At 38.0% G+C, this 19,855-nt stretch overlaps 1 protein-coding gene across 1 annotated transcript; it reads left to right on the top strand.

Annotated features, from left to right (window-relative positions):
• Positions 1-422: 422 nt before the first annotated feature.
• Positions 423-19,435, top strand: LOC129944861 (uncharacterized). Its single transcript, XM_056054523.1, has 2 exons — positions 423-937; positions 19,231-19,435. Exons 1-2 carry the CDS (start codon positions 423-425, stop codon positions 19,433-19,435), a joined length of 720 nt encoding a protein of 239 aa, XP_055910498.1.
• Positions 19,436-19,855: the final 420 nt, after the last annotated feature.

The raw sequence follows: 19,855 nt of genomic DNA, 5'->3' as shown, positions 1-19,855 counted from the left end.
TAGTTTGCAATTTAAATTTAAAAGTGTGTGAATTTGCTAAGTTGGCATTGTGCCACAGTTTGCAATAACTAATCGATAGCCTAGTGGAGGTGGCGGCCGAACACAACTCCAAGGGTCGTGGGTTCGAATCCCGGGCGGAGCGCACCAAAAATATTGAAGCTTTTTTTCACAATCGTGAAATCGTCGATTTTATAGATTGGGAAAAAAAGCAAATGGAGAAGGAGAGGAAAGCAGGGGTATCGAAAGATACCTCTGCCAATACATCAGGTGATGTTACTGCGGTGCAAGCAGCGGTATAAAAAATCACCGAAACAACATCTGACCATTCAACGGACCAGTGGGCCATTGTAAAGAGAAAGAGGCAATCTCCAAATCTGGTAAAGCGTACAAATCCAGCCAAGCGGAACGCTAATAAAAAAAAAATGGAAGAAAAGACGAAAGGTGTGACGTCAGAGCACGAAACATCAGAGAGTGACGACTCTGGGAGCCCAGATTACGTCTCAGAGGGTGGAGAAGGGCAGTTTAGGTCTCCGAAATATAGGAACAAGATCCTATCGGAGCCAGAACCGCCAACAAATAAATCGTTGGAGGGGGAGGTGGACCAAATCCTCCAAGAAGAGAATCAACTGATGGAGGCACTGCAAACTAAACAGGCCGCCATCAGTAAATTTGAAGAAAGCCTGAAAAAACTAAAGGAGGAAATAGAGCCACTCCTCAGTCAACTTAAGCTTAAGCAGGAAGCGCGCCGGCAGCAAGTGGCAGCGCAACGCCAACTGCAACAAAAACAACAACCACAGCAGCAAAAACAACCACCACCCAAGCACGCTCCCAAAAACACAGGAGCGGAGCAAAATAAAAAGAAGCCAGCAGCAGCGACAGGCCCAATTGCTGAGGGCCCATCGACGTCGGCTAAGGCCAAACAGCAGCAACAACAACAGCTAAAACAACAGCAGCAGAAACAGCATCAGCAGCAACCGAAACAGCAGCAGCAGCAACCGAAACAGCAGCAGCAGCAACCGAAACAGCAGCAGCCGAAACAGCAGCAGCAACACCAGAAACAACCACAGCCCAAGGAGAAGGTGCCACCAATTAGAACCTATCAGGTTGACCTGCAGGACTTGAAACAGGTATGTAAGTCGGCCACTAAGGGGAATTTTTTACTAAATATTTTGAACGAAAAAGAAAAGCGGTATTCGGTGCAGTGCTTCTCACTGGCCGAATACAAGCTTGTGAAAGAATTGTTAAAAGAGGCCACAGCTGAGTTCTTCAGCTTCACGCCCAAATGTGAGAAATTTAAGACGGTCCTTCTGAAGGGCATAAGTTCCTGCACGGAACCGGAGGAGCTCTTAGCTGAGCTCCGCCAAAAAGCTAGTGACGATCTCGATTTTATCGGGGTCAAGCCTTTCACTACGGTGAAGTCCAGACGAGGGGGTTATAGACTGCCAATGTTCCTCGTAACATTATCGCCCCAAAGCAGTGTTAATAGTGTCAAGGGAATCAAATCTCTCGACAATCAAACTGTACGCTGGGAGACATTAAAAAGGCAGGACGACATTCTACAATGTACGAACTGCCAGAGGTTTGGCCATGCCAATGCCAACTGCAATATGCAGTTGCGTTGCGTAAGGTGCGGAGAAACCCACAAAGAAGGAGAGTGCAAGCTGGGGAAGGAGCGGGTTGAGGATTTGACCCTGCTCAAGTGTGTCCTTTGTGGAAACCAAGGGCACCCGGCTAGTTATAGGGGTTGCCCTAAGGCCCAAGAAATTAAACAAAAACAGGCCAGTCAAAAAGCCGAAAGAAGTCGAACAGTTCGACAGGCTCCAACACAAAAATTCGTGGATCCCAAATTCTCTTACGCCCAAATGGTGTCAGGGAGTGGAAACACGAGACAGGCTCCACCAACGGTTGCCCCAAAGGCCCCTGTTCCTAAGGCACCAGAGGTGCAGCCTGACATTGTAGCCTTGTTGTTGAGCATTCAAGGTCAACTAACAGGACTGCAAAGTCAGATAAAGGAGCAAGGCAAAAGGGTAGATCATCTCTACTCTTTGTTGCCTGGCCTGGCGCAATTTAGATCATAATGGGCGCGCTGCCGGAGACGCGCCTTAAAGTCCTAGCTGTGAATGTAAATTCACTGATTAGGATTGAACGAAGAGCCAATATGTTCCAATTGTTGACAGACTACAGTCCCGATGTATTTATGGCTAACGAAACTAAGCTAAACCACAAACACAAATTGACTCATAAAAATTACAATATCGTAAGAAGAGACCGGCCCGACTCCACTCAAGGGGGCGGTGTCGCTCTCTTTATACGAAAAGGCATTAATTATAAAGTCATATACAACAATGAATTGCGAAAGCTCAAGACGCTAGAAGTTTCACTCAAGGGAAGCGGATGTATATGATTGCGGCGTATGCGGCTGGAGCTCCGCAGGTCACTTACTTTGCATCAGAACTCGAGGTTGTTTTTAGAGAACTTAAACTGAGCTTGGAAGAAAACTATTTCATCTTGGCCGGTGATTTGAACGCAAAACATGAAGATTGGGGAAATCAACATAGTAATCCCAGAGGTAATCATCTTTTTAATTTGATGAATCTTTACAGCGTTGAATATGGCGTCGACCTGCTGGCTACTGAAAGGCCATCGTATCCAAGAAGCGGCTCCTTTCTGGATCTTTTGCTGTACGACACCAGACTGACAGTAACAGACAAAGTGGGTAATCACCCTCGAAACTGCTTACAGACAGTCGAGTACGACAGTGATCACTGCGGATTGGCTGCTGTAATGCAGATTCCGAACGAACGCGTGGAGTTGGAGGAATACGTTGTAACGCACTCTTACAATTACAGTAAGATGCGTTGGCCTCGTTTCACCAACGCCTTAGCGAGAGAACTTCGTTCGAGTGACATAGCCCCACCAAAAAACAGAAACCTGACAAATACAGAAATTGACCAACACTTACAACTGATGGACGAAACAATAAAACGAACGATGGAACGGACAATCCCAAAGTACAGAGAACGGGACCAAATGGACGCTTACAGAAACGCGACAATTGACGCACTGCGAAAGCACAAGAGTGGCTTACTGACAAGACTCAAAAACGTGTACAGACGACTTACAGACCCACACGACTTGGAGGTTAGGACACTGAAGTCGTCAATAAAAAATGTCAATCTGTTGATTAAGGAGAACTACAGGCTATCAATTAACAAGTACTGGGACCGCAAGATCCGGTCAGTTAATTCGAGCGACCCTAGTATGTTCCCTAAAATCAACAAGATATTCAGAAAAAAGAACGACAATGACCTTCCGAGTCTGAAACTCCAAAGAACCGAAGAAAACAGAGACGTACTCATGACAGCGCAAATAGATCCAGAAGCAGCCATCTTTGACATTGACTTTTATATAATTGAAGATCCGAAGGAAAAAGTGGAGGCGGTGGGAGCTGCTTTCCAGCAAGTGTACAAGGTGAATGTTAGCATTCGCCCCAACCACGACCTGGAAAACAGAGCCTTACTTAATCACTTTTACCTTCGAAATGATATGACACAATGGCGATCTGAGAACCGCGGTTTCATGCGGTTCAATGACGATTCCTTGGCAAATGCCATAATCACCGAGCAAACGGGACCAAGTCCCTTGTTAGTGACGAAGGTTGAGCTTCAGCTCATCTTCAATTCAATAAAAAACAAAAAGTCAGCAGGTGTCGATGGTATATCCAACGTTGTACTAAGACATTTACCGATGGAAGCAATTGACATATACACCACGCTCTTCAATAATGCACTGAATAATGCATATTATCCAATGCATTGGAAGACCGCTGTGGTTCATCCTCTCCCGAAAAAGGGAAAGGACAACTCCAACCCGTCAAATCTTCGGTCGATAAGTCTTCTTCCGAGCATCAGCAAAGTTTTCGAAAAGATCATTAATAGGGCTCTGACTAAGTGGGCTGCGGACAACAAAATAATTCCGGATAAACAGTTCGGGTTCAAGGCGGGTCATGACACAATTCATGCTGCGTCTAAACTCGTTTCTGATATCCAATGGAATAAATCAAAACAACAATGCACAGGTGCTGTCCTGGTTGATTTGGTAAAGGCCTTTGACACCGTATGGTTAGAGGGTCTTTACCTAAAACTGAGCAGGTTTGGCATTACCAAGCCATTGTTGTATATACTTTATGATATGCTTAACGGTAGAAAGTTTGTTGTCAAAAGTGGCAATGTAACTTCTACCACAACATTCTCAATTAAAAATGGTCTTCAACAGGTAGCGGTGAATTCGCCGATTCTCTTCAACATTTACACCAGCGATCTGATAGGTAGTCTTACAAAGGCAATTGCGTACGCCGACGATCTAATTGCGTACAGAACGGCCCGAAAGGTTGAGGTTATTAGAATTCTCTTGCAGCGTGATTTCGACAAGATTCAGCGATATTGCGACGACTGCAAACTGAAAATAAATGTCCAGAAGTCAGAGACAATTCTGTTCCGGACTCCGTTGGCTAGGGCCGCTAGGGATACGTGTAAGAATTGGCGCAAGATGGTCATCGTTGATCTTCACGGGCAGCCATTATCGAGCAAAAGTGTAGTGAAGTACCTCGGTATCTGGTTAGATCAGTATTTATATTTCGACAGACATATAAATGCTGCTCTGACCAGGGCCAGAGGAGCCTTCGCTCTGACGAAACGGCTGTTTTTTAGCAGTCGGCTTGACCCCAGAGTGAAGGTAATTTGCTACATGGCCCTCATACGGCCAATGATCGTTTATGGTTGTCCTGTGTGGTTCAACGTTGCCCCTTCCCAGATGGAGAAGTTTCGGGTGTTCGAGCGGCAGTGTTTACGACGCTGTACCGGCTTATATCGAACAGCCGAATCTTCTTATGTGCATTACTATTCCAACGAGGTCCTATACAACGGGGCTCGAATCAACAGAATTGACAATTTCGTGATAAAACTCGTTCGAGGTCACATTGCAAGAGCTATGTCTTCGACCAACAATTTAATTTTCGGGGCGTTCTATCCGAACGACGAGTATTTTGAAAGTGCACGCTTGGGCGGCTTCATTCCACCAGAGGCATTCCTCTTTTTAGACAAATGCGGTCTGATACAGGATAGATTGGCAGTTCCGTTAATCTACCACGTCAGACGAAGAACCGTGGATAGGCGACTCCTGTACAATCGGGACGTCATGGCACAAGGTGGAGCAGAGCTCCTTCGGTTCAGTAGGGCTGTGTCCGAACGGGACCGAACTGATAGGGTGAAGCAGGAGAACCAGTTTTGGTGGCTTCAATCAGCACTTGGTAGTGGGTAGTCGGGATGGGGTTTTAAGCCTTGGCCGGCTTACATACTTGTTTAATAGTATTAGGGTTTAGTTTTAAGTAGAATAAGCATGGTGGCACGAAAAGAAATAGAAAAAAAAATACAAAAAATACAAAAAAAAAAAAAAAAAAAAAAAGAACATTTAAAAAAAAAACATGGATTAAAAAAAAAAAAAAAAAAAAAAAAAAAAATAGACAACAAAATATGAAAAACAAAAATGTTAGATAGTTAGATTTGCGGCTGTGGTTGTTCTAGTTTTAAGTAGTTTATAGGTAGAATAGGTAGTTTAAGTTAGTTTTAAGTTTTATTTAAGGACCTTATTTTAAGTAGTTTGTAAGTAAAAATAAATAAAAAAGGTTATTGATATTAGTTTTTTTTCAAAATTTCCTAATAAAAACAAAACAAATAAAATTTAAATTGAAGTAAAATAGTTCTTAGGGCCGAAAGGCATTAGTTTTAAGTGTTATAGTTTAACTTAGAGTGTCCGTATGGGACCATTAAGTTAGTTGTAAGTTATGGATAATTAGGCTATAGTTTTATGAATTTTTGTCTAGCTTTAAGATAGGTTTAAGATTGAACTAATAAAAATGAATTAAAAAAAAAAAAAAGTGCGATGGACTATCATGCGAGAGGTCTTGGGTTCGATCCCAGCCTATGCCATCTTAAGTTTTTTTTCACGGGTACTGCCTCTTGCAAGGAATTGACAAATTCTCCAAGAGTAATTCTTGTCATGAAAAAGTGCTTTCTCAAAATAGCCGTTAGGATTCAGCATATAAACTGTAGGTCCTCTCCAGTGACTCGCACACAGGAATGGTTGAGAGTTGTTACTCACTAGGCCCTGGTTCTCTACAGACTGTTGCGCCCCCTAATTAACTTCCCATAGGAACTTATTGTAATGGGTACGATTTGTCAAGTTGAAAGTTTTGACATTTCTCGACGTTTCAAGGTCCCTAGAGTCGAAATAAAAGATTTTTAGGAAGATGTCTGTGCGTGCGTGTGTACGTATGTATATTCGTACGTCCGAACGTCCCTACGTTTGCGACGTTTTTTTCTTCCTCCATAGCTCAAGAACCTGTAGAAATATCGATTTTAAATAAATTTTGCTATACAGATAATATTGCAGAAAGATGAAGAAAGGCCTCTCGAGAAAATTGCGTGAGTGTTTTTTTTACCAATGAAGTTTAAAAAAAGGTAAAAGTGTTGGTCATTTTCTAAATATATCGCGAACAAAAAAACTGAAACAATAGTTTGTCACCTCGAAAATATTACGAACCAAAAATGATTTTATCTCCAAAATAACATTGTGCTACGAAAAATAATGTTTTTAACATCTGGTAACATTTTGAAAAAAAATCGAATTGACAATTTTTTTTATAAAAAATAAAAACCTAAATCAACACTACTCAAAGTTGGTAAAAATTAAATTTCGACTCAAATATCTTTTCAAACACTTGAGATTATGACTTCCAATGAACAGTTTTGTTTTCTAAAAATAAAAACTTAAAAGAAAATTTGACAAAAGTTGGTAAAAATTGATTGCCGACTCAAATATCTATTCAAAACTTTAAGATATTGGCTTTTTACTACTTTTATCTTTTAAAAAAATATTGTTTCCAACATTCGGTAACATTTTGAGAAAAATAGAATTGACCAAAAAAAAATTAACAAAAGTTTGTAAAAATTGGTTTACGACTCAAATATCTTTTTAAAACTTTGTGTTTATGGCTTCTAACTAATTTTTGCTCATAAGAATTATTGTTTTTAACATTCTGTAAAATTTTGAGAAGAACCGAATTTTTTTTTACAAAAAATTAAAACCTAAAAAAAACAATACTAAAACTTAAAAATTTACTTTCGATTCAAATAGCTTTTTAAAAATTTAAATTATTGCCTCTAAAATTGAAAAAAATTTGTTTTCGACTAAAAATCTATTTAACAAAACTAGATTTTCAAAATATATTTCTTCATACGTAAAATATTGTTGGTAATTTTAATTTTTTTAAGAATAATTCAATTGACAACTTTTTTTACAACAACACGAAAACTTACAAACTTTCAAGCAAGACAAATCGACAGACGGAATGGGAAGTTATCAGTGTGGGTCGCATCCCAGCCTTTTTTTATAATTTAAATTACTTGCAAATTTAAAAAAAAAATCTATAGTCCATTAAAAAACTGAATAATTATACTGTCTTAAAAACTAGCAAAATGTTGGCTACAAGGCTCTTTTAAAAACCGAATGAAATATTTCTCTTTAAAAAAAAAAACCGTTAATGCAAAAATGTTTTAGGCATTCGATGCAACCTTAATTGCATCTAAAACTTGAAGAATCTATTATTCAGCAAATGTGTATATGTTTCGGAATTTATATAACTTGTGCTTCTGAGAGTTCCTAACTGATATTTCTTCCAACCTTATTCATTCTTATTTTAATTAAATCCAAAATTTAAAAAAAATGACATATAAAAATGTGTTAAACACACATATGGCATTTTAAATACAAACAAAAGTAACCCTATGGTGAATGTAGCTAAATTTTGAATTTTAATTTTATTTTGTTTAATTAAAAATTCGTGGTGAAGAAAATGTTTGTATTTAATATTTAGAATTTTTTCTCAAGCATAAGTATCACTCCCTCCACCACCCCAGCAGCAACAACAACAACAATAAACATATTGTATACTGTAGCTACATTATTCTGCAATCTGCATACAAATTTAATGACTCCAAAACACTTCAAGAGCAATTTGAAATTCAAAACAAAACATTAACAGCTCCAGTCTGTGTAGAGTTGAATATGCTTGATGCTAAAGCTGATGCTCCTTGTAAAGGATTCTTGTCATACATGAATAGAATGAAGAGCATCAAGATTCCTTTTTGAAAGGATGAGAAATATGTAACATGTAGCAACCCCTTTGAACAACTTTGCCACAGACAAAGGGCTGAGAGAGGTGCGTTGCAATACCATATGAGTAGCTTTATCTTAACGTATATAGGTATACAACATGTATCTATGTGACATGTGTGAGTTGTGGAGTGTACAGTGAACATGTTGCCTGTTGAAAGTAAAACATCAAGCTTCCCTCTAAGAGACATTTTATTCAGTCAGCCGATTTCTTCCCACTTTTTCCCAAACTTCTATGCATAAGAAATGGGAACGATGACTACGACCGACCGACGACTATACACGAAGATAACAACAAAGACAGAGAACATCCTGGTGCCAAGGATCAGAGAAGAGCATTAGGGGTGGCTCTGCCGCCATACCACCCGGCAGAGGTGTGTTAAAGTTGTGGTCTACATTATTTTCTTTATGAATATGATTCACATCATAAGAAAGGAGTCGCTTGCACACAAAACGCTTGTTTTGTAAAACTTTTCCTCAATCTTCCTCTCCACCTCCTGACTTTGTCTAAAACTCATTATTTTATACTCGAGCAGAGAGAATTTTAAATTTGAAATTTTTCTTTTTGCGAACGAAAAAAAAATTCCAAGAATATACAACACATAAGGAAAATAATAATAATTATTATTCTATGAAGCTCTGAAGTTTTAACATTGCGTTTGCATAATTTCAAAAAAATGAAAAAGTTAAATATATATTTTTTATTTGTTTACTATAAAATTGTATAAAATAACCATAGATGAATTTTGTATGGTTCCTTCTTTCGCAAGTAAATACCACGCCTTAATTTTAATTACTCAATTTGACTTCTGTATAATCAAGAAGGTTAGAATCAAAGAGAAATTCTGGGATTCAAATAGATCCGAGTTTTCGAAATTTATATTTAAATGTTCAATTTGATGTGATATGCTATCATTGAAAGTATATAATTTTAAATTGAACAATTTGTGATTGTCAAGCTTCTAAAAAAAGAAAGCCTGATAAAGCAGTTTCCAAAATAGTAGCGAAGATTATTTTAGAAAGAGTGGAAGAATTCCTTGAAGCAACACACAGCGTAGAGAATCCTTCTTCATTGGTCCCACACCTTCTAGATTGTCATAGAACAATGCGTCGAATATCGACTTTAAGAATTCTTTTGACAGCGTCAACAGGGCGTTCATCTGGCTTTCTTTGCGGAGGAAGGATATCCGGGATAAGTTCATCTCTATTATCAAGGCGACTAATATTGGGTCTAAATGTCACGTCTCACAGGAATTTAGGCTGTCGGAGGACTTTTAAGTAGAAAATGGAGCCAAGTTGGGTTGCTAATTCTTTTCTTATTGGTGATCAGGAATAAGATCGACTCTGACAACATACCTAAAAGATTTTGCAGACTTGCATACTTGCTATCGCACAAGATAGTGGATCTTTGGGCTTATAATCAATGCGGTAATCAAAACTAAGATGTTTAGTTTTGGACCCTTGAACTTATTCTCTCAAGTAAATATTGCTCAACAACCAGTAGAACAAGTAGAGAGTTATCAATATCTAGGAAGTATTGTTTCTATCGAAGGCAGAACCAAACAAAATATCGCTAGACGTATCGGGAAATCTAAGACAGCGTTTGGGATGTTGTCGAATGTTTAAAGAAACAACGCTCTGAGCTAAAAGACAAATATACGATTGTTCCGTTCAAACGTCGAATCAGTAACTATTACCAGAAAACTGCATACATTCATTAAAAGGTGTCAGTGGGTTGCCTAGCCCAATATATATATGAAGAACTAACGGGCCAGGAATCCATTGGCATTATTATACGAAGGCGTAAGTAACAGTTTAAAAGTTAAAAGCAATGCAGTGAAATCCACTCCCTCCAGTATTGAGACCGAGAAGCATAAGGAGAAGATCAGTTGAAAAGGAGGGAGATTACTGGCGGGAGCTCAAACATATGCCCGAAAATCTCACATTGGCTCGAGTTTTCGAGTTATTTTCAAAAAATTCGCTTGGGTACCCTCGTCATCCTTCCCTTTTTAGAAAGCTTTAAAGGTTTAAAAAAGAAAATCTTAATTAAATTTCAGAATTGTCAGAATTTTATCGAAATGAATATCAGATTTTTTTTGTTATGTTCAAATGGTAGACATGTGCATTCAAGAGGACACAAGCGTCCACAGGTTTTTCTCAACACCAACCTCTGTCTATCAACTTCTACTCTCAAATCCCCGTGGTGAACATCGGGTGCCTAGTACCTCAACTGGATATTGGGTTCCAACTCCAGTGGAAAGTTGTTCGGGGCAGCAAACTAGAGAGAGGAGAGAGGTGTTTCCACTAAGGCACATCTCCTTATCCAGACGGCAGCGGAGAGATTCCCGAGATGGAATGAACGGTGGCGTCTACAGTTCCAGTAAGGTTGAACTACTTAGGGAACACCTTATATGGCTTCTTCGACTTATTCGGAGCAAAGGCCTATAAGGAGCGGCTTTATCCAGCTCCCCATCCTTGAAGTTATACTAAGGATCTGGCCATCCAGGTTGGCCACGTAAAAGCTTTCATAGTTGCGAAGCACCAACAAGCCTCGGATACGGACGGATTTACTGTTCACAACCAACGCAAACGAATTAAGGACAATGAACTTCGGATATGCACGTGGACTGTTAATTCCCTTAACAGACCAAGTTCGGCTGAAGAATAAGCTTAGGCCCTAGACCGCTATAAAGCAGACATCACCGCCATCCAGGAAATACGATGGGATAGGCCGGGAATAAAGAGGATAAACAACTGCGATATTTATTATGGTGACTGCTACCACGAAAACCAACAGACTTAGGCAAAAAGTCTTCAGCTATAGGTGCATCAATGATTGCCTCATGACCATACGCATCAAGGCTGAATTCGGCAACATTAGCCTGATATACTCACACTCCCCGACAGGATAGAAAGACGACAACACCAAAGATATGTTCTTCGAGCTCCTAGATAAAACATATGAGCAGTGTCTACGATATTAAAATAGTTCTGGGCGGTAAGACAACTTTGGTGGAATAATCGGGAAGAACAGCCTGCACGAGAACAATTCCGACAACGGATTCAGGCTCATAGATATTGCTGCGGGCGAAACGTCATGGTAGCCAGTACACGCTTTCCACACCTCAACATCCACAAAGGAACTTATACTTCTCCAGATCAATTTACCGTCAACCAGATTGACCATATTGCGATCGACGCCAGACACGCTTCCAGCATCATGGATGTACGAACTTTCCATGGAGCTAACATCGACTCGGACCACTACCTCATTGTAGCCAAGGTAGCACTTCTGATTTCCAGATATAAGGAAAAACAGGGAGGTGTTGGGAGAAGCTACAACGTCGAACGGCTAAAATGGCCATAGATCACCAAATCCTTTTCCGACCAAGTTACAAGTAACCTCTCTCGTAGTTCTCTGCCGCCAACACAATGTATAGAAAACCAGTGGCAACATTGCCAAGATGCAATCAAAAAAGCCGACTCTGATGTGCTCTGGGTTTCAAACAGCCACCAACAAGGAAGCCCTGGTTCGATGATGAATGTCGGCAGGCAAATGCAGCCAAACAACAGGCACGTAAAGCGGCGCTTCATAAAAGGATGAGAGCTGCTCATGAGCTCTATGAGCAGAAGAGGCGAGAGGAACGCTGACTTCTCAGATGAGAAGCGTGCGGTCGAAGATGTTGAGAGGTTTAAAAGCAAAAATGAAGTTCGAAAGTCTTATGAACAGGTGTAACGAAATTCACAGGTACACAAACCTAGAACCGAAGGCTTCAATGATGAAAGTGGAAACATCATAGTGGAACCGCAGTCAATGCTGAGGATATGGAAGGACCACTTCTACATACTGTATAACAGCGTCGACGAACTGAATTCCGCTGTCAGTCAAGATGATTCATTCAACATAGACAACGAAAGCCAACAATCCCGTCCTCCCGATTTAGCGAAGTAAAGATTGCCATATCTAAGCTGAAGTCTAATAAAGCCGCTGGAGCGGATGGCATGAACGCCGAGCTCTTTAAAGCAGCTAAAGATAAGTTGGTTAGGAGCATTCACCAACTTATCTGTAAGATATGGTCGGAAGAAAGCATGCCCGATGAATGGAACCTCAGTATTGTTTGCCCGATCCTGAAGAAAGGAGACCCTCTAAACTGCACCAACTATAGAGGAATTAGTCTACTTTACATCGCCTGATAGGTCCTTATCAGTGTGGTTTTGGACCAGGAAATTCCACAGGAAAAAATAAAAGAACACCAAATCGACACCCACCATCTTTTCATCGATTTCAAGGCCGCATATGACAGCATATACAGGGACGAGTTGTATAGAGCCATGTCTAGTTTTGGCATCCCTGCCAAACTCGTCCGTTTTTGCAGGATGACCATGGAGAATTCACGCTGCTCCATAAAGGTTGGAAACAACTGAACAGAACCTTTCGATGTCAAAAAAGGTTTTAGACAAGGTGATGCGCTGTCATGCGATTTTTTTAACATCGTGCTTGAAAGAATAGTGCAGAGCTCACACGATAACACTAGAGGCACTATCTTTCAAAAGTCTGTCCAATTACTGGCATATGCTGATGACATTGACATAATAGGAAGAACTCAGCGTGATGTTAATGGGGCTTATGTGAGTATTGAGGCAGAGGTAGTAAAAATGGGTTTAACGGTTAATGAGGCCAAAAAAAAGTACATGCTGTCGTCTAGAAAGGACATAGAACACCGACGTCTTGGTCAAAACGTCACAATCGACAGACGTAACTTTGAGGTAGTCAAGGTCTTCGTCTACCTAGGCTCCGCTGTAAACACAGAAAACAACACCAGCGCTGAGATCAAACGCAGAATAGTTCTTGCTAACCGCTGTTTCTTTGGACTAAGAAAGCAATTGAGTGATAAAGTCCAGCGACGCAGACTTAGCCAGAAGGGTAAAAGTCCAACGACTAAGAAGGCTGGGTCACGTAGAGCGCATGGAAACCAATGCTCCGGCCCAGAAAGTCTTCGAATCCACACCCACAGGACAACGCAGTAGAGGACGACCGCAGATCAGGTGGCACGCACAAGTGGAAGGTGACCTCACCCAACTTGGAGCGCGAAACTGGAGACATCTAGCTAGGGAGAGATGTTTGGCCCTAGTTCACACAGGACTGAAGTGCCACCTTAAGTAAGTAAGAATATGAGTTTTCCTAGACTCAACTGTAAATATTCAGAATTTCTCACAAATACAGTAACCTTTATGATTGCAAGAAATCCATTGAATTGAGTGGACGAGAAGGTTCACATTGCTGCTATTACTTCAAAACTAATACATGATTTTTAATACCTTACTGCATAACTCAAAATTTAACCTTAAAACCTTTCAACACAAAATCCCTTATCCTAATTAAATAGGGAGTACACTGAATTAAGTATCTTCAGCCAATGCGTATCCACCCCATGGTTATTTATAAGCGTAAACAATTATTTGAGAGAGGTCGTAAAATACGTTTTCGAATTGCAGCCTTTAAAATTTCCCATCCATTTTATGGTTTATCTTCCCATGCCTTTGATATTAGCTCCCGAGTTACGTATTCCCAATATACCAAATCATACAAAGTGGTATAGTAGAGCCTTTCGTGCGTTTGTATAAGGAAGCTTTATGAGCCTCCTTTTGCTGATGATAGGCTTCTGTGCTCTGTGTAAACTGCAACAGCTGCCTCTAGAAATACAAACTCGTCTATAGATAAGCCCAAATGATGATGACTGGCTAAAGTGTATTGATGGAAACGTATACTGGGGATAGAGCCATTAGAATAATTAGCAACGGTCTAAGACTAATTGCCCTTAAGCACAAAATTGTAAATCAGAAGTGAAAACAAGAAACGAAAGAACTGCTACCGCTGCTGATTCTCGATGGATTTTAATGGTTGGTATAAAATGTCCTTGGATGTTTTGGTCTCTTGGTAGCTTGGTTCCGGCTGGATGATGAGGCAAAATAACGGATACGCTGTTGTTTCGTTAAATTGCAGGAAAACTTGTTTCTGTTTCTGCTGTGACTAGCTTTATTGTTCTCGATTCTGTTGCTGTTATTTATAGCATCCTGCACGACATACATCCTTGTAGTGATATATACATACGAAGCGATGTAGGTTAGGTACTTACTCGACTTGTACTATTCTATACGCCATGCCATCCCTTCCCATCCAAAAAACGAAACACAAACAAAAACCTATGTTTGGGATTTATTGATCCAGAAAAGGATTGGTTTTTCGACTGAAATAAACATGGCTCGAACACTGAACACGGTAGAAAGGGGGGTGTGGCATGGAATATGTCGAGTAGTTGTTAAAGTTTTAAATTGGTTTTCTTCGTTGGAAAATTGCAAAAAGCTGAAATGCTAATGTTTGACTTCAGAGTATTATATATTCTTTTATACACACAAAAAATAATTTATGTTCGATGAAAAGGTCTAAAAGTGGTAGGATTTTAAAATCGAAAGCTTTTGTTGTTGCTGAAAGTAGTCACAAAGAAAATCAAATATTTATTTTGGTGAGGATGATACAAAGTGTGAAGGTTAAGAGTTTTTCAATGGCCATTTGAAAAATGTTTAACTTAATTCGGGATCACACCTTAAAACCAATGGCCAAACGGCCAGTGTTAAAAAGTTCAGTTTAAACAATAAGTATCAGTGGAGTATTTGATTGTGCGTACGACTTTCAAGCCAAAAGGTGTTGGGTTCAATCCCTACCTGTGTCACCCAAAGGTTCAAGGGTACTGCCTCTTCCGATGAATTGACAATTCACGGCTTTCTCAAATAAACCCTCTGGATATGACACAAAAACTGTAGGTCCCCTCCATTCCTTACGTTACTCGCTCACAGAAATAGTTAAGAGTTAAAAGTTACCAGGGCTTGGTTTTCTACGAGCTGTTGCGCCAACCAGTGTATATTTTCTTTACACAAAACTTTTATTGCTTTACCATCAAGTATTAGAAACATTCGATCAAAGTTCTAATAGTTTCTTCTTTTGTATTTAGGCACACAATTATGTATTAGAGTTTTAAAAAACTGTATCATAGTAAGAAATGAGAGTTCAAAACAAGTAACATTATGAGGCTCTGAATTTCTAATTAAAGATTTCTTGAGAAAATAAACTCTACAATTGCAATGCCAGGAAGAAAATAATCATAGAAATTTAAAGTAAAAGAAAAGATATAAGTTCATTTCAAGAAGACCTTTTTTGACTGATTTCATCTCAAAGTCATCTTCATTAATGTTTGTTGGTAAATCAAATTCTCCAAAAAACAGAATATAGTTTTTGAAAAGTCTTATGTTCTTAACGAAACATAACTTCATCTGAAAAAATTTTAGTATTGTTTTTTTTTTTTAGAGTTTTATTTTTTGTAAAAAAACTGTCAATTCGGTTTTTCTCAAAATTTGTCCTAATGTTGACAATAACATTTCTTATAAGTAAAAATTAGCTAGAAGATATTATCTCAAATTTTTGAAATGATATTTGAGTCGAAAATCATTTTTTTACCAACTTTTTTCCATTATTTTTGAGGTTTTTTATTTTTTGTAAAAAAAACTGTCAATTCGATTTTTTTTCAAAATTTTAGTAAATATAAACAACAATATTTTTTTAAAGAAAACAGTAGCTTAAAGAAAATATCCACAATTTTTGAAAAGATATTTGAGTAGAAAATCAATTTTTACCAACTTTTATACATTTTTTTTTTTAGGTTTTTATTTTTTGCAAGAAAACTGTCAATTCGATTTTTCTCAAAATTTGTTCAAATGTTGAAAACAATATTTTTATAAGTAAAAATTCGTAAGAAGCTATTATCTCAAATTTTTGAAAAGAGATTTGAGTCGAAAATCATTTTTTACCAACTTTTGTTAACTTTTTTTCGGTTTTTAATTTTTTGTAAAAAAACTGTCAATTCGATTTTTTTCAAAATTTTACTGAATGTTGACAACAATATTTTCTTAATGATAAAAGTAAATTAAAACCAATATCTTAAATTTTAGAACAGATATTTTAGTCGAAAATCAATTTTTACCAACTTTCATTAATTTTTTTTTAGAATTTTATTTTTGTAAAAAAACTGTCAATTCGATATTTCTCAAAATTTGTCCTAATGTTGAAAACAATATTTCTTATACCTAAGTACAAATTAGTTAGAAGCTATTATTTCAAAGTTTGGAAAAGATATTTGAGCCGAAAATCAAGTTTTACCAACTTTTGTTAATTTTTTTTCGGTTTTAAATTTTTTGTAAAAAAAACTATCAATTCGATAACAAAATTTATTTTAAATCGATATCTCTTCTGGTTCTTGAGGTATGGACGACGAAAAAAATCTCGCGAACGTACGTACACACGCACGCACAGACATCTTTCTAAAAATCTTTTATTTCGACTCTAGGGACCTTCAAACGTCGAGAAATGTCAAAATTTTCAATTTGACAAATCGGACTCATTACAAAAACTTCCTATGGGAACTTAAAAAGAACCGACTGGATCCGGTGGGTGGTATCATTGGACAGTGGTTGTCCATGAGATTGACCATCACTGGTGATCGCTGCAGAGATTAGTAAGAACTGATTCAGTCGATTGGTTACAAATATTCAAAAATAAGAACTACCTACTACTACTCCAGTTTGTCAATGAAGATGCTGTCGAAGATGTTGAGAGGTTTAAAAGCAGCTCCGAAAGTCAGTGTTTCTCTCTGCTATTCTACTGTACAGCTTGTAAACAGCTTTCGTCCTACTATGCATGCCAATTTATGAGCCTTTGGTTTGGCTCCAATTTGGCTTCTAACATTCCTCGTCAAACATTGTTGGTGACTGTTTTAAAACCAGACACGTGAAAGTCGGCTTTCCTGCTTTCATCTTGGCAAAGTTGACACTCGGTACATTGTGTTGGTGAAAAGGACTTTAAAAGAGGTTGTTACTTATAACTTGGTCGGAGAAGTATTTGCCGATCTCTCGCAACTGTAACCATTTGTAGTCGTATCTTCTACCAGCATCCCACAGTTTCACCTGTTTTAAATAAGCTACAACGGAGAAAAGGTCTGAGTCGAAGTAAGGTCCTCAGAATTTTTGAACATTAATGATGCTGGAAGCGTGTCTAGCGCCTACAGAGATATAGTCAATCTAGTCCACGGTAGTATTATCTGAAGAAAGTTTCTTTTTGCATATTGTGGTGTAAAAAATGCTTACTGGCTACCACGTTGTTTCACCCCGCAGTTAAATCTATGAGCATTTTTGGGTCTTTTCTATAGTAATAATGTAGTTTATACTTATTACATGTCATAAGATAACAGGTTTAAAAGAGACAGCTGCCCAAATAAAGGCTATTCAAAATGAATTCTTGTATTGACAAAACCCTTTAACATGTTTAAGAATATTAAATTTGACTTATAATATTCCAAAGCTTTTTCTCTCCATCAAAAGTCCCAAATTGACCAAATGGTGTAATCTGCTAATAAAATTAATGAAACAAATTTTGCAAATAAGACAAAGCCCCTCTATTTATAGGCAAGAGTCAATACTCTGAGTATACTCAATGATAAGAAATTCTATTTGTTAAGCTTAACCGAACATATCTATTTCACTTGAGTAAATATCATCCTTTATCTATATTTGTTTATATATAGAATATTTATATTTTGACTTTCAAAATAGATTTTCTCTATTGTCTTTGATGTGAGGATATTAATTACACACATTCTTATCATACATATATAAGCGTATCCCATTTATTTATGTCATTCGAAGACTGGATCAAAAAAATAAACAATTTATCATCCCAAACAGAAAGAACTTATGTAATAAAGGCTTCTTCCTACCCATACCTATGTTTATGTATACATTTCTATCCTATTTTCCCTTTACTGTTTTCTTTTACTATTATCTTAAGACAGCTTTTAGTGGATATATCCTCTGTCTTTTCATATCAATTAATCGAAATCAAAATAAACAAACATCTATTCTTTCGTCACACCAACTATACCAACCGTCGTCGTCGTAGTCGTCATCGCATCGTCTTAAAGACCGTCACCGACCGCCTCACCACACCATATCACACCGGCTGGCCGCCACCGCTTTCTATAAATCAGAATCATACTTTACGGACAAAAAGTGATATTGAGACTTTGCTCTAGATAAGTGATTTATATTCGCACTCAATTCATGACATATAGGTTTTTATATTTCTCGTCTATAATAGCATTTTGTCCTATACCTTTTAAACTATCTTGCTGTTGTTATACAGTCAGTGTCAATTGATGAGAGTTACTTGTTTTGTAAGCCTATAGAAAGTTATATTGGAATTTTCCAGCTAATAGATAAAGATTCCAACAAGGACTTACAAACTTAGACAATTGATAGCAGCCATATTGTTGAAGCTGTCATATAAGCTGTCATTTAGATGGTCACACACATCAAGGCAAAGGAATATAAATTTAAAGATGTGCAGTGCATTCCTTCAAATATTTTAAGTAGCCGATAAAAACGTAGAAGAAGAAATACGAGAGCTAACAGAACCTATACAGTTTGTTCAAAACTGTTTAAATCCAAAAAAACTTACCAAAACATTTAAACTGCTGGCTTACAGGACGATGGTTCTGCAAGTAGTCACATATAGATCCCAAATTCCTAACTCTAGGGCACGTTTAAAAAGGAAAGTGTAAATATGATGTAGTCTAAAGGATTGGACGCCAAATGACATAAGGTGCGTAATTGGAAAGCGACGGCTAGTGACCGACATGTGACTTATAAATGGAGAGATTGTGTTGAATGGATTCTGGTTGTGTAGCACATTTTATTTTATAAGCCCTCATAACATCATAATGAAACACCCTGTATAAAATCATATACAATTAAATTTATGTTTTACCTTACTTATATAAACTTGTAAAACTTATATATTATATTAATAGATTTTATTTAAAGCGGAACAATATCGAATGATAAAACAGTTTGTTCTTTAATCCATGTAATACTTTTCTTTGTTAAACCAAGGTATTATTCTATAATTTTAAAGAAAATCAAATCAATTTGTAATAAATTGTCGAAACGAAAACGAGTTCGCCTTGAAGAGGCAGCTAGACAATTGGATGATGAACGAATGGATGAGTTTTTTCCTGCCAGCAATGATGACAGTAGCAATGAAGAAGACACCGACGAAAATGTTCCTGAAAATGATGTGGAGCAGCAACAATTATAGAATTTGCGGAGGATAGTTGCTAGAAAAGAAGAGATTCTAGCATTGCAAAAACGACTGGCAGAGTTAAATAGCCCATGTGAGTCACAAGCTAATTCTTGCCTATTTAGGGACATAAAAGATTCCTTGCAAACATTCTCTGGTGATGACAGTTTGCCTATTTCCAAATGGATTCAAAGCTTTGAGCATTCAAAAGAAATTTATAATTTTGATGAGTCAAAGTGCTTTATATTTGCACAACGAATGTTGAAAGGAACTGCAAAGCTTTTTCTCAGATCGACATCATGCCGTTCCTGGTCTGAATTAAAATCATCGTTAATGAACGAGTTCAGTCATCATGCATCAGCCTCCGATGTGCACAACACCTTGAGGAACCGAAGGAAGCGTAAAGAGAAAAATATACAACAATACGTTCTTACGATG

Source organism: Eupeodes corollae, chromosome 2, assembly GCF_945859685.1.
Source record: "Eupeodes corollae chromosome 2, idEupCoro1.1, whole genome shotgun sequence".
Classification (NCBI taxonomy): domain Eukaryota; kingdom Metazoa; phylum Arthropoda; class Insecta; order Diptera; family Syrphidae; genus Eupeodes; species Eupeodes corollae.
Note: the sequence above shows the minus strand (reverse complement) of the source record. Positions and strands in the feature narration are given on the sequence as shown.